We start from the raw sequence: 13,789 nt of genomic DNA, 5'->3' as shown, positions 1-13,789 counted from the left end.
TTGTTTTGAAAAAAGTTTAAAATTTTCAGAAAAATTCAAAGCATAAAAAAAATTCGAACAAATCAAATTTTTTCAAAACTTTCAAAATTCTCAAAAACATTATTTTGTTCAGTTTTCAAAAAATTTTAAAGGTTTTGTAAAAAATGTAATTTTCGGTACGTGAAGTTCCAGCAATTTGAATTAGGGCACGATGCCATGAACCACTAGTTATTTATTACTATTATTGACTTATTTATTCATTAACTTCCCGAAGGAGAAGTTTGTTTTCATCAAAAAATACGATTTGCTAATATTATGTTTTCTCGACGTTTCAAGCTATTCTGAATAGAATGAGACCAAATTTGGAAAAAGTATTAGTGTGTGTAACTGTGTGTATGCGAACAGATTTCTTCGTTTGCTTTCAACTTATTGCAATTACTTTAGATTATTATATTATAATCTGATTGTTGTAATTAGAAGTATTAAACAAAGTAAGAAGTAATCAACATTTTGAAATATCAACATTTCTCAATAAATTGAAAATAAAGTTAATTATTGTCTATTTTCAGATGTTAAAGTAAATATTAAACATTTTTATTGTTGAAGTTAGTTTTTTCCATACTTACAATTATAGCTCCTAATAAGTGTAACAGATGAGGCTTAATATATTTCCAGAAGAGTTTCCAATCAAATTTGAGGATTTTATCTGCTTGAATTGTCCCATGTAATCGATTTTTATTACTTTTCTTCTCACATAGGACAATTCGCTGATTTCTTAAGGTATATAATCCAATGCCTAAAGATACTCCAAAAGTCGTAGATATAACGTTTATTAAACATTTTTTATCTTCAGGGGCTTTTGGTAAAACTGGTTTATTATGTAGGCTGAACGATTTCTTGCCCACCGGAAATTTGGATAATAAAGATTTTCTGAAATTGAAATGAAATGAGAGGTCTTATAAGTCGGGTTTTTCCTAAATACCTTGTCAATATTGGACATAAGTAATATAAAGATCAAGTTTTGATATAAAATGCAATGTTGAAATTGGTGTAAGTTAATAAATTTTATACAACAGAAATTTAAATAAAACTTAAGGCTGTTATATAAAATATTTGCAACATTTCTTCAAAAATAATTCAGATTTTATAAAATAAGAGACAACAAAAAATTTAAATCGAAGGATATGAAGTAACTGAAGTAAAATTAGAAATTACCATGGTAATGAATGAAGTAAAATGGATAGAAGAAATAAAGTAAAATTAGAAATTATCATGGTAATTTCTAATTTTACTTCATTTACTTCATTGCTGCAGCAATTACCAGTTAATAAAAAAAAATTATATCACAAAACTAAAGTTATTTTCAAAATGCATTATACAAAAATATCATCACCAGAATTAACGTTCTCTAATGTTAAAATTCATGTTCATCTGATTTTAAATTTCGCGCCTTTAATTTGAATGGTTGCGCAAAACGTCAAAATTGCTCCGGCGGGTTTCACCAAGTGTGAAATAATAATTTAAAATATAAATATTTATTATTAAAATTACCTACCTAAAAGGATTTGCACTGGAAGAACAATATTTTATTAATTTGAACATTTTGTTTAATATTCACAAACTTTTCTGTCAAATTAGTTTCTCATTGAACACAAAACTAGAAATGGCGTACCTTAATTATTCACCAATTGTAATAAAATTAAATTTTATGCATAAACGTTTTCATTTTGTACTATTTGGTAACAGTATATTAAATATATTATAGTATTTGTAAAAAATACTTGAATAAAGAGATATGTTAGGTTATATCACTTTTGAAATGTACTTTGATTGCATAGGGTTGGTAAACCTTTAATAATTGAGTATGCATTTTAAATATAATGATATATTTTATCAAACATTTTGTTACAGGAAAACTATTATTAAGAAACAATCGCTATAATCTTAATTACTATTTTTGTACAATATTTTTCCTGCTTTATATAAATAAATACATTTTATAATTGTGCAATAGTTTTTTTTTCAAAATGATTGTCCTGGACGTCCTGGATTTCTCAATTTGACGTTACCAAAGTAAAAATAATCTGATCTTATCTTCAATCTTATGAATTATTTATTTATAATAACTAGTGGTGCATGGTATCGTGCCTTAAGGCGAACTGCTGGAACTTTCCGTGACACAATTAAATATTTGAGAAAAAAATTAGTAATCAATAAATATTGATATTATTAATAACAATTGTTTTAAACATTTTCGAATTAAAATTATAATCAATCCGTATATATTTCATCGTTCACAAAATATAAAGTAACGATCTTATCGCTCAAAACACTTGAGAAAGTTTGCATTAGCAAGAGGTGCCGAATAAATCCATCTGAGGATATATTTCTTACGATTAGAATAACGTGTTTGAAATATATTCATTTTAAAACTGAATTATAAATTTAAAATTCATATTTCAAGAATGAAACTTTGTATATTTCTCTTTTTTTTCTGAAAATTTTGAAATTAGCTTGAACAGTATAAGTAAACTTTAAAAATTAACAATCTTGGTACGGAATCCAACAAAATTAGTTTCCATTTCTAAAATAAAAATATCTGATAATTTGATGCGCTAATGTCTAATGATCATTTTTGACCGCCAAATATCATTTTTTTTACTTTTTCCTCTGTATTTCCGAAACCGCTAGACCTGCCATACCAAGAATTTCATCATTTCTTCATTTTGTCAATACAAGTAAAATGTTTTTTGAGTCACTCAAATCGGATACTCCGTTCTCTCAAAAACTGAATTACCGTTTTTGCCACCCGTATCTTCGAAACGGCTGGACCTGTCTCCACCAAAAACTAATCAGCACTTCTTGTCATCAATAGAAATCGAATGTTTTTTGAATCATTCAAATCGGTTGGTTCGTGAGTCCGAAATCGTGGACAAAAAATTGTATCCAAACATCATCAATTTTTCTTAAGGTATGCCAAAATGTTCAGAAACCTTCAAATCGTGCAGATATGCAAAAAAAATATTTTTGATTTTTTGCGATTACTATAACTTACCCATTATACTTGTTTATCTATGAACTTACCCTGCAGGAAGTTAAATATAAACAAAAGTTTAAAGACAGTATCGTGCATTAAAAACAAACTTAAATGAGAATATTTTGAGCGTATTTAAATTTATTGCCTTAAATAATCATTAAAAAATACCAATATGTAAATAATTTTAATAATTTAGGCTTGTGAAAGAACGAAAAATGTCAATTTGTATAAATGTTGACAACCCCTGGTAGAATTTTTCACTTTGTAATGTTTTCGGCAATGTTTGTTATGACTGTTCTCTAAGTTAGGTTAAAAACGCACGAGTTCTTTGTAATGGGTTTTTAATCATTATTGCTTTTATTAAATAATATTATTATTTATCATAAATAACATGTGAAAAAATATTAAAATTAAATTGCATTTATTATTGTAAATAATTAGTACGAAATAATATTAATTCAGCTTAAACTATTGATGAAATTGTATTCCTTTTAAGTATTGTTTTTTAATTATTTGGTTAATAATGTCTCAAAATGTATGCATAAAATTAGCTTCTGAACGTGTGGATACAGCAATTGATAATAGTACATTTAATGTACGTCTATATACACCTGGGGAAATAATTGTTCAACAAGGAGGTTATATGCGGTAATATTATTTTAAGTAATATATTTAATAATAATACAAATGGTTGCACTTAAAAAAATGCAAGGTCTAATTAGATGATGTATTTTGAGCCAAACTATAATTTTACTTGTGTTTGCGTTGATTACTCTTATTTTTCTTTGCAAAGATTTTGCCTTCATCATAAGCTTATAAAACTTGATAATATTAGTAGCAACTATTCTATTAAAATACAAGTTGTGCAAAATTAATTTAGTGGACTGTAAGTTAGAATTATTCTGTCATCATTAGAAAGTGAAGAAAAGCAACTATTTACTTTGCGATATATATTGATTTTGTATCTTCTCTCATTCCTTTTACTAGACACTGTAAGGTATAATAATACATAGGTATTTGTATGTACAAACATTTATACCCCTACCCCGAAGGGTTTTAGGTAAAGTAAATAGTTCGTTTCGTTTTCCGCGATAGACGGCTTTAGTTACAAATAATTCAGAAAGTGCAGATTACAGAGGCACCAGTGATTGCACCACCAGTTAGAAAGTTGACTCTTTGAGAATTATTTTGATGGTATGATCAAAGAAATTGGTCAACTGGTTGAAAAGTTATTTGTGCTTGAAAATGAACAAAACTAATGAAAAAAAAACGCTATATTTTGCAATATTATTATGATGGAGGGAAAAACACTGTGCAGACTTGTGAAAAAAATTATGCTGTATAAGGTATTCGTTCAAAATCTGCTGATGGCAGATGGTTCGATCTCTTTCGTTCTTGTAATTTTGATGTGAAAGATGTGCCACACTCCGCTCGTCGAATCACTGAAAAATTTGATGAAATTATTAAAAAGGTAGAGGAAGATAAGTAAATCAGCTCTGTCGACATTAGGAGAAAACTAGCCATTGATAGGAATAAATGTCAAAACATTGTCGATATTAATGAAGCATTTGAATTTGAAGCATTTGAGTTTGAATAAATTTATTTGCACCCTATAAAAAAAACTGGACGAGTTTCTAAATAAACAAAACAAACTTTTTACTTGACCCAATACAAAAAAACCCTGGTCAAATCTTGACCAATTTCCTTAAATGAATTATGTAAAATAAAAAAAAAATTAAAAAAAAACTGGTTCTTCTATTTTGCTCAGTTTCTCATTATTGCTTTAATTTGATTAATTATATGCACCTTTAATTATTCTATTTAAATGTGAAGTGTTGCCAAACTAACTCTTCCCAAAAGTTAACTCTTCTTAATCATTAGTTAATAACAAGCATTATTTAGTCAGTGCTTTTAAGAACCTCATTAAAAGTTAAAAAACATTCCTAATAAGTACTTATAAGATTATATTATACTTATGAATTTCTTCAATATTCAAAACCACTTTATTTCCATTTGCTCATGTATCTTCTTACATTTGTAGCTTGTTCTTTGCATCTTTGCATATAAATTATCATTCTTATTCATATAATTCAATCAATTAATTTAGTGGCCATGGAACTTACACTGAAGATGACTACTTAAAAGCTTCAGTTGCTGGAGTTGTAGAACAAGTTAATAAATTGATTTCTGTGAAACCTCTGAAAAGCAGATACGTTGGTGAAATTGGTGATGTTATAGTTGGACGTATCACAGAAGTTCAACAAAAAAGATGGAAAGTAGATACAAACTCCAGACTTGACTCTGTTTTACTATTGTCATCGGTTAACTTGCCAGGAGGAGAGCTGGTTAGTATAACATGTGTAACATTTAACATTCAAAACAGTATAGTTAAATATAATTGCATTTGTATAAATAAGCTTAAGATTTTATCAAAAGTTTTAAAAGTTTATATAAATATTTTTTGGTTTATTTTAGCGTAGACGTTCTGTTGAAGATGAACAAGCTATGAGACGTTATTTGCAAGAAGGTGATCTTATCAGTGCAGAAGTTCAAAATGTTTATGGTGATGGTTCGCTATCACTGCACACAAGAAGTTTAAAATATGGAAAGGTATTGCAGCAATTAGTTTTATTTATTAGATTAATACATCAGAATTTGGATGATATACCATAATATGTTTCTAATATCATTGTGCTTAATAAGAGGCATTTTAAGAGCTTTATTATATTGATAATGGATAAAAAATTGATTATGAACATTATCATTCATTCAAAATTGATTTTGTCTCATGCATTTGTGGCAGTGATTAAAATGCATTATCAATTCATAATTTATGATTTTACTTATGATGTTTAATTTATTTCTCAGTTATCTCAAGGAATTATGGTTAAAGTTTTTCCATCTCTAGTGAAACGGCGAAAGAATCATTTTCATAATTTACCCTGTGGTGCTTCTGTTATCCTCGGAAACAATGGATTTATATGGATATGTCCAACAATCAATCAAGATGTTGGTGGTGCTGGTGGTTTTACACAAAATTTAGAGGAGGTATAATAGATACTTTGACTTATCTATTTTATTCATTATAAAATCATAGTATGAAGCCCTGCATCAGATTTAAAAAATTATAAATCAAGTGCCTCTTCAACTAGTCATATGTCATGAAAATCTAAAATTCTTATCTCTAATGGTTTTATCTTAAGTGTAACTTTGTTGGTTTTCAACTAAGTTTGTTAGTTCGAATTATTCAACATGCATTTGTCATTTTAGGTGGTTCCAAGAGATGACAGAGAAATGATTGCCCGAATTAGAAATGTTATTTTAGCTTTGGCGCATTTCAAGCTTCAGTTGTGTGATACTAGTATAACCTATGCAGTGGAAGAATCTATATCTGCAAATTATACTCCTAGAGATTTAATCACACCGGAATATATGTTAGATGTTGTGATAAGAACTAAACACAGATTACAAGAATTAAATGAGTGAATATATTTTTCAGAACTGAATTCGTTTTATTTTAATTTCATTCAAGTTTAAAATAGCTTGGGATGTACTAAATGCCTTGTAAAAACGTAATTCTTCCAGAACTGAACTTTTGTCCAGAATACCTGATACAATTTAGTGATATCACAATATGACAATTTAATAAATGTGGTCGTTGTTACTACTTATTATGGGAAGCTGGGAAAAAATTGAAATTTAATTAGTTTATTCAATTACATAACTGTATTAAATTATGTAATCAATGCATTTTATTTAATATATTTAATACTGGTGTTTATTTTATATATTTATAAATATATCATTAATGGTATAATGATAGTGTTAAATATACTTTTATAAATGTAAATATGAATCAGTTGCTGCCATAAATTTCATCAAAATCTGCTGAAAACTGGAAGCTAAAATGCCCTTGCTCTATTTGATATTATTATAAATATATATGAAAAGCACTGATTATCTGATCTATTTATCTGATCACTGATAATATGATCTAAATGCAGTAAATTCACTACAAGACTGTAGTAGATAAAATACAGTAATTCTAAATATACTGCTACGAGTATATTAAACCAATGGTATATTGCATGTTAAAGCAAATTGCGGAAACTTTCTGTACTGTAATTTACACATTTCATAGAACTTATAATTTTGATGACGACGTTTATATATGTTTACATGAAAAGTAAATAAGGACTTTATCTCATTACTAAGAATTATAAAAACTGAATTACTAAGTTAAAATCATTTATTTCAAGCAAGTAAGTAAGTATATATAAGTCAGCTTCAGAATCTCAGCTTTGATTTGATAGAAATATAAAAAAAGTTTGAATTTTTGATATCAAAATATATTTTTTTGCCTTCTCCAAAAACTAATTATTACTACACACTGTTAACACAAGAAAAATGTTTTTTGAATCATTCTTCCGTTCTCTCAATAACTATTATTATTATTTGCTTGTTTTGCTCTATATTTCCAAAATGGCTAAAGCTGCCTTTGCAAAAATAAAAACCAGCAAATCTCCCTGTCAATATATATATCTTATATCTTATAAGAATCAAACGTTTTCTGAATCATTGGATGCTCCGTTCTCTCAAAAACTGATATTTTCAGATCTTTTTGCTCTGTTTTTCACATCAGCACGTCTTCCAATCGGTTAATCCGTGCACCCGAAATCGTTGAAAAATTGTATCCATACATACATACACACACACATCCTTTTTTTCTATGGGGTATGGCAAAATGCTTGGAAACTTTCGAAACGTAAAGATATGATACCACCTTAAATCAGGCTAAGAATTTTGACATTTGCATATTTCAGCCAGCATGAAGTTGGCGACGAAATAGAAGTTAGCCGTCAAGTTGAAATGTATTGGATTCATAGATAAAAGAAGAGTATTGATGATTGGATTCATAACTTTGACAGCTAAAACCTGTCAAGATCATTATTATCACAGCCAAACAAGTATTATTATTATTATATTGTCTAATACCAAGATGATAGCCTTTATCTTAGACAATATATTACGTTAAAATACAATATATCTTGTTCCCTCATAGCAAATATTGCAGAAAAAACGAAATATATCTGTCAATTCCAAGACAGTATGAAGTATTTTGGTTTAGTATTATAACATCAGAAGTGTTTCAATTTTATTTCATTTACTGAACCTTCTATTTGTTGTTTGTTGAGTTTTAGTTAGCTTCCACTGAATTAAGGTTAAGATCGAAACCAAACCTAATAATGTATACAACGTAACCCTAACAAAAATAATGAATAAAATGTAACCCTATGCGTAAAACGTAAGCCTAAATTATTTTTTAAAACAAAATTATAACTAAAACATTGTATAAAATCTAAGCTAGACTAAAATGATCTTTGAATGAAAAGAATCCTAAAACATAACCCTAAAATGTAAAAATTAAAATAAGAACTAAATAGGCGCGTAATCAAAAAGCCAAAGCGAATAAACTTGAACGGACATAAAAAAATAAACACAAAAAGAATGAATCATAACGAAAAGCTAAAAAATATTAAATATGAAACAAGCCTACTTAATAAAAAACAATACGCCGACACAACGCTGATATAAAAATGAACAAAATGGCCGACGCGCTCTTGACATCTGAAATGCTTGACAGCTTGATATCAGTCTTCGCCGGCAACTTCATGCTGGCTGAATTATGCAAAGTCTTAGCTTGATTTAATGCCTCCTAAAGATATGCAAAAGCGAATCATTTTCGATTTTCGAACAATTAACTAAATTATGGCAGCGTAATTAAACTAAAGTATTTTGGATTAATTTTAATAATACAAATTATTCACTAATAAAACTAAACTATATTCACCTGATTTGATCACTTAGAAATTCCACATTTACTTAGTTCAGGCAGTAATCAAAGCTTCTGTGTTCTATTATTTGCATGTTAATAATTTAACCGCGATATGAAGTTTCTTATCACATTAATTAACAATTATTAAGATAAATTTTATCTAACGATGCTCTAACGTATATGATTATGATTTCACATATTTTTGCTAGTGGATACTCAGCTACTTCTTTTCGCATGGTCACAAACATCTGTGAAATTAGCCGCATTAGTTTTTTGACAACTAGCACATGTTTAAGTGTTTTGATTTAACCAAACACAAATAAGCATTTGAAATAAAAGTTATAAAATAATAGAGAATGATTATAAAATTAAAAATAAAACGATTCAAAAATGAATTATGTGAAAAGCGTATTCAACAAAAAGTTCTCTTTTCAAAAATCTTCTACGTGGGTTGTACCTGAAAATGAACATATTTTAACTACCCCTGAATTTTTATGCTTTGAATTGTTACAATTAAAGGAACATTTGAATTCTGTGAAAAGTAAATTAAACGTTTATCCTATTGAAGAATGGAGTATGCACACGAAAAAACGGAACCCAGCTGGGGAGGTATAATTATTATGAATTTATTTTATTTATTTAATTTAATTTATTCTAATTTGAAGAATTCTTTTGATATATATTGTTACTTATTTTATTTCATAACTAATATTATTTGTTCACTTGTTCATTGACATTTAATAAATGAAGTAATTAGTACCCAGCTAAACCCTATGTAAATAGTTCTATATACAGAAATTGTTAATGCCTTCTTTAGAGTCGATTTATTCTCTTTGACAAAGTATGTTTGTTTTTATTTGAAATATTTTACCCTATTTGAAATATCACTTTTTCTTCTCTAATACAATTTTTAAATTTCCTTTATATTCTAGATACAATGGAAATTAAGGAACACTTACAATGCAGAGTTTGTCACTCAAGCTTGGTGCAAGATGTTCGAGTGTTTATGTTCTTATGACCTGGTATCATTATCGCCTGGCGATAAAGAATTTAATAGCTTGCATTTATGTGAAGCTCCAGGGGCTTTTATAGCTGCTTTAAATCATTTTTTAAGAACTAAACATAAAGATGTTCGGGTAAGAAAGAACAATTATTTATAGCTTAAGAAAGTTTTTCAAATTATAAATTTTCAGTAACGATGTATATAAGTAATCATACAGCAATGCTGAGTTTTATTAATTGTTTTTATTTTTTATGCTCCTACTGGAAAGATGTATTTGTAAAATTGTTGATAACTAACTAACTAACAATGATCATAGTGCATAGTGTAATGATCATACTATAGTGTCATAGTACTATTTCTAAATTATTCTCAAAATCTTTTTAGTAATAACATGTATCAGTAACAGTTATGTTCCTTCTTTATTTACATTGTGTATCAATAGAGTTTAGTTTATCAACAAACATTTATGTTTAAATTATTTCCCAATTTTCTACAGTGTTAGAATATAAATATTGATAACAGATTTTGTTTTAATACATATCTATCTTTCTAGTTTTCTAATATGAGTGTTGTAAAATATATTTCTAAACAATTAAAAGAATAATTATTATTTCCAGTTCAATTGGATTGCAACTACTTTAAATCCGTATTATGAAGGCAACCAAGTGTATAACATGATCTTGGATGACCGGCTCATGCTGCATACATTGGCCAATTGGCATTTCGGACATGATTTTACTGGAAATATAATGGACATGAAGAATATAGAAAGTTTGAGAACTGAATGTGAAAAAATTAAGCCGGTTAGTTTAATTTAAATATAAAATATTTTTTATATTAAGTATATTAAGAAATAACATAGTTAAAATGATTTGAGTTTTACAAATGGTTCTGCCAATTTTACTGCATTTATAAGATTTGCAGTCCAGTAATCTCTGAAAAAACATATAAATATAATTTTTTAAATTTTCAAAGGAGAAGTTCATATTCTTGCCAGAAAATTACTTCTTAATTTTGTTTTCTCAACATTCCAAGTCATTCTGAATTGTTTGACAACAACATGGGTAACATGTGTTTGTGGAAATTAGTTTTTGGTAAAGTTCAGTCATAATTAATTGCTGAATTTTGTTTTTTGTCTATTTTTATGAAACCTTGTATGGCGATATAGATCATGATCTTATAGGACATACTAAAATATTGAAGGCCTACAATAAGTAGCTCAATCATAAAAATTAATTGTAGACTGAAGTAATGTACTGCGCTTTCAGAAAATGCACAGTATATGTATATTTAATCCATTTGTTAATGAATGAATTGTGAATAGTATGCATTAGTTTCTTTCAATGTAATACTCTACAACAAGGTGTAGAGTATATTTATAAATCAGTCATAAATTAATATACTGATTTTTTATTGATTGCCTTAAGGTAAAATGCTACTTACATCTAGTTTCAATATTATTCAAATTTGAATTTGGACAATTTACTAGATTGTTTTCACATAGATTGTCGATGATGCTTTTAAATAAATTATATTATAATTTAGGTTGTCCTAATTACTGCTGATGGATCCATAGACTGTTTTCGTACACCAGAAGAACAAGAAAATAAAGTAGCACAACTGCACATTTATGAAGTGTTGACTGCATTATTAATTTTGCATTGTGGGGGTTCATTTATGCTGAAAATGTTCACATTTTTTGAATGTTCAAGTATAAATATATTATATTTATTAAACTTATGCTTTGCATCAGTAAGTGTTTTTAAGCCGGCCACATCCAAGGGTGGTAACTCAGAAGTATATGTCATTTGTATGGGTTATAATCGAAGTAACAAATTTTTAGATCTTGTTTATTTACTACTAAACAAGCTTGAAAATAAAGTGCTTTTTGAAAAATCAATATTCAGAAGACAAGATGTACCAGATGACTTTTTAGAGCAAGTGTATAATTGTGCACGGTATTTCATGAATATCCAATGTTCGGTTATTGAAAATAATATTTTGACCTTTCACAAGCCAGTCGCTTATCATCTCGTGCAAAAATATAAAAGTTCAGTTACACAACATTTTTTAAAAGAATACCAAGTCGAAGTTATAGAAGAAAATTTGAAATTAGTATGTGGTGTTATACAGTATAATTCACTTAACTTAAATCCTCGCCTCCATACCGGAAACTATGATGAGCGCACCAGATTATTAAAAGATGAAGAAAAACTTAAATTTCTTCAAGAACGTTGTAATCATTTTCAGGTATACCATTGGACAGAAAAAGATGGTTTTAAGCTTTTAAATATTTGTACAAAATTGAATGATTTTGAATTATTATTTAAGTTTGGTAAACCTGTTAGTATTTTAGGAAGCTCCAAATTTATATTTGCCCCTCTTTTAGATATGCATAAAGAGTGTTTAAGAATATGTAATAACAATGCTTTACAAAAATCAAATGAAATAGCATGGCTTAATATACATGACTTTTTAAAAGGTGAAAAATTTATTTGGACTGTGAATGAAAAAATAGATTTTTATATGAATTATGATGAATATGAGAAAAAAACATTCACAAAATTTTTACAATTCCAATTACAACCTGGTCAAAATATTGCAGTTTGGAATTTTCCGACATATACTTTATTTTCTGTTGGAGTTTTGTATTTATTAGCTAATTTTTATTTTGAAAGGATTGTATTTGTTAAATATAACTGTATATTATTTTTAAATTTTAGAAGCTGTATAAAACCTTATTTAAAAGAAATATTAGATTGTATAAATAAAAGAAAAGTTGACAAAAGTATTTTATCTGTAGTACCAATAAGTAATATTTGTAGCGGACAGTTTTATAGTGATGTTCTAATGTTCAACAACGCGAACTTGATGTACGAGAGTCATATACTTTTATACAATTAATTTATATAAATAATTTTTATAAGTTTTGAAACTGAATGTGTTATTAATTCAGTGAGTGACTCCTTTTAAGTATACCTTTAAAAGCAACTATTGATGGATAAGATGAATAAATTTATGATCATTGTTTTAAGTGAAATATTTTTGCATTTACTAACTTATTTATGAACAGTATAAAGATAAGAGATGTAAATTTTAATTATTATTATGTTTTTGCCTTTTTTCATATATATGTTATCATATAAGTGATTCTCTTTCTGTACTTAATATATAATTAAATCTTGTGACACTAATAACCAATATTGATTGTAATACTAAATATCATATATTATTTATATTTTAAGTCCAAGAAAGTTATTGTTAATAGCTGTAAGTATTTGGTGCAATCACTTTTGGTTAGGGAATGTAAGAAAACATTTGCAATAAAAACAACATTTAATCACATCCATTAAAACAGAAATTCATATGGTGAATACAGATGATAAAAAGTGTATTGATGTTTCAAATGTAAATGATTAATTATAAAATAATATGAAAAGAATAATTAACTCAAATGCCTTAAAATAATTTTAATTCACATTTTCTGGGAAGAAATATATTTGGCGCAGACTTTCTACAAATGAAACAATGTTCGAATTAATAATTTCAAGTGATATTTGCAGAGGTTATGATCAGTTTTAAAACAAAATTAGCCATTAATGATCAAATGTTCGATATGCTTTTTAAATTTGCTTTGTTGGATTTTTCGTAACTCCTCGAAACATATTTTTCTCTGGTTTTTGGTGGAATTATCAAATTGCATTTTCTGTGTGTTTTTAACATTTGACGCAGAGGTAGTCTGTGTTAATATGGTACTAAAATAAGCAATAAATTATCTAATTATTCATAGGAACTGTTATCAAAATTCTTATTAAGATTATTATGATTTCTGACATTGCAATTTATGAGATAATATAATTAAAGATATTACATATAAATTATGGTTTATAAATAGTCTGCAATGAAAGTTATGTTAAACTATTGTTTACAAAAT

At 27.2% G+C, this 13,789-nt stretch overlaps 2 protein-coding genes across 2 annotated transcripts; both read left to right on the top strand.

The window, feature by feature from the left end:
- Positions 1 to 3,384: 3,384 nt before the first annotated feature.
- LOC113386847 (exosome complex component RRP4-like) lies at positions 3,385 to 6,502 on the top strand. The gene is made up of 5 exons (XM_026624610.1): positions 3,385 to 3,664; positions 5,124 to 5,361; positions 5,492 to 5,626; positions 5,885 to 6,064; positions 6,287 to 6,502. The coding sequence occupies exons 1-5, from the start codon at positions 3,540 to 3,542 to the stop codon at positions 6,500 to 6,502; spliced, it is 894 nt and encodes a 297-aa protein (XP_026480395.1). The 5' UTR covers positions 3,385 to 3,539.
- A 2,690-nt stretch (positions 6,503 to 9,192) lies between these two features.
- LOC113386834 (cap-specific mRNA (nucleoside-2'-O-)-methyltransferase 2) lies at positions 9,193 to 12,589 on the top strand. Its single transcript, XM_026624599.1, has 6 exons — positions 9,193 to 9,461; positions 9,785 to 9,988; positions 10,473 to 10,658; positions 11,401 to 12,105; positions 12,187 to 12,337; positions 12,579 to 12,589. Exons 1-6 carry the CDS (start codon positions 9,243 to 9,245, stop codon positions 12,587 to 12,589), a joined length of 1,476 nt encoding a protein of 491 aa, XP_026480384.1. The 5' UTR covers positions 9,193 to 9,242.
- The last annotated feature ends 1,200 nt before the right edge of the window (positions 12,590 to 13,789 follow it).

The sequence above is a fragment of the Ctenocephalides felis genome, unplaced genomic scaffold, assembly GCF_003426905.1.
Source record: "Ctenocephalides felis isolate EL2017-DRISC unplaced genomic scaffold, ASM342690v1 CF-g0.4_SCAFFOLD_00845, whole genome shotgun sequence".
Classification (NCBI taxonomy): Eukaryota; Metazoa; Arthropoda; class Insecta; order Siphonaptera; family Pulicidae; genus Ctenocephalides; species Ctenocephalides felis.
The sequence above is the reverse complement of the archived record's forward strand: the minus strand, read 5'-3'. Positions and strand labels throughout refer to the sequence as shown.

Coding starts and splice junctions, on each gene's coding strand:
- LOC113386834 (XM_026624599.1), top strand. CDS start 9,243: ATGAATTATGTGAAAAGCGTATTCAACAAAAAGTTCTCTTTTCAAAAA. Junction 9,989..10,472: donor CTAAACATAAAGATGTTCGG/GTAAGAAAGAAC, acceptor TATTATTTCCAG/TTCAATTGGATTGCAACTAC. Junction 12,106..12,186: donor AACGTTGTAATCATTTTCAG/GTATACCATTGG, acceptor TTATTATTTAAG/TTTGGTAAACCTGTTAGTAT.
- LOC113386847 (XM_026624610.1), top strand. CDS start 3,540: ATGTCTCAAAATGTATGCATAAAATTAGCTTCTGAACGTGTGGATACA. Junction 3,665..5,123: donor CAACAAGGAGGTTATATGCG/GTAATATTATTT, acceptor CAATTAATTTAG/TGGCCATGGAACTTACACTG. Junction 6,065..6,286: donor TTACACAAAATTTAGAGGAG/GTATAATAGATA, acceptor TTGTCATTTTAG/GTGGTTCCAAGAGATGACAG.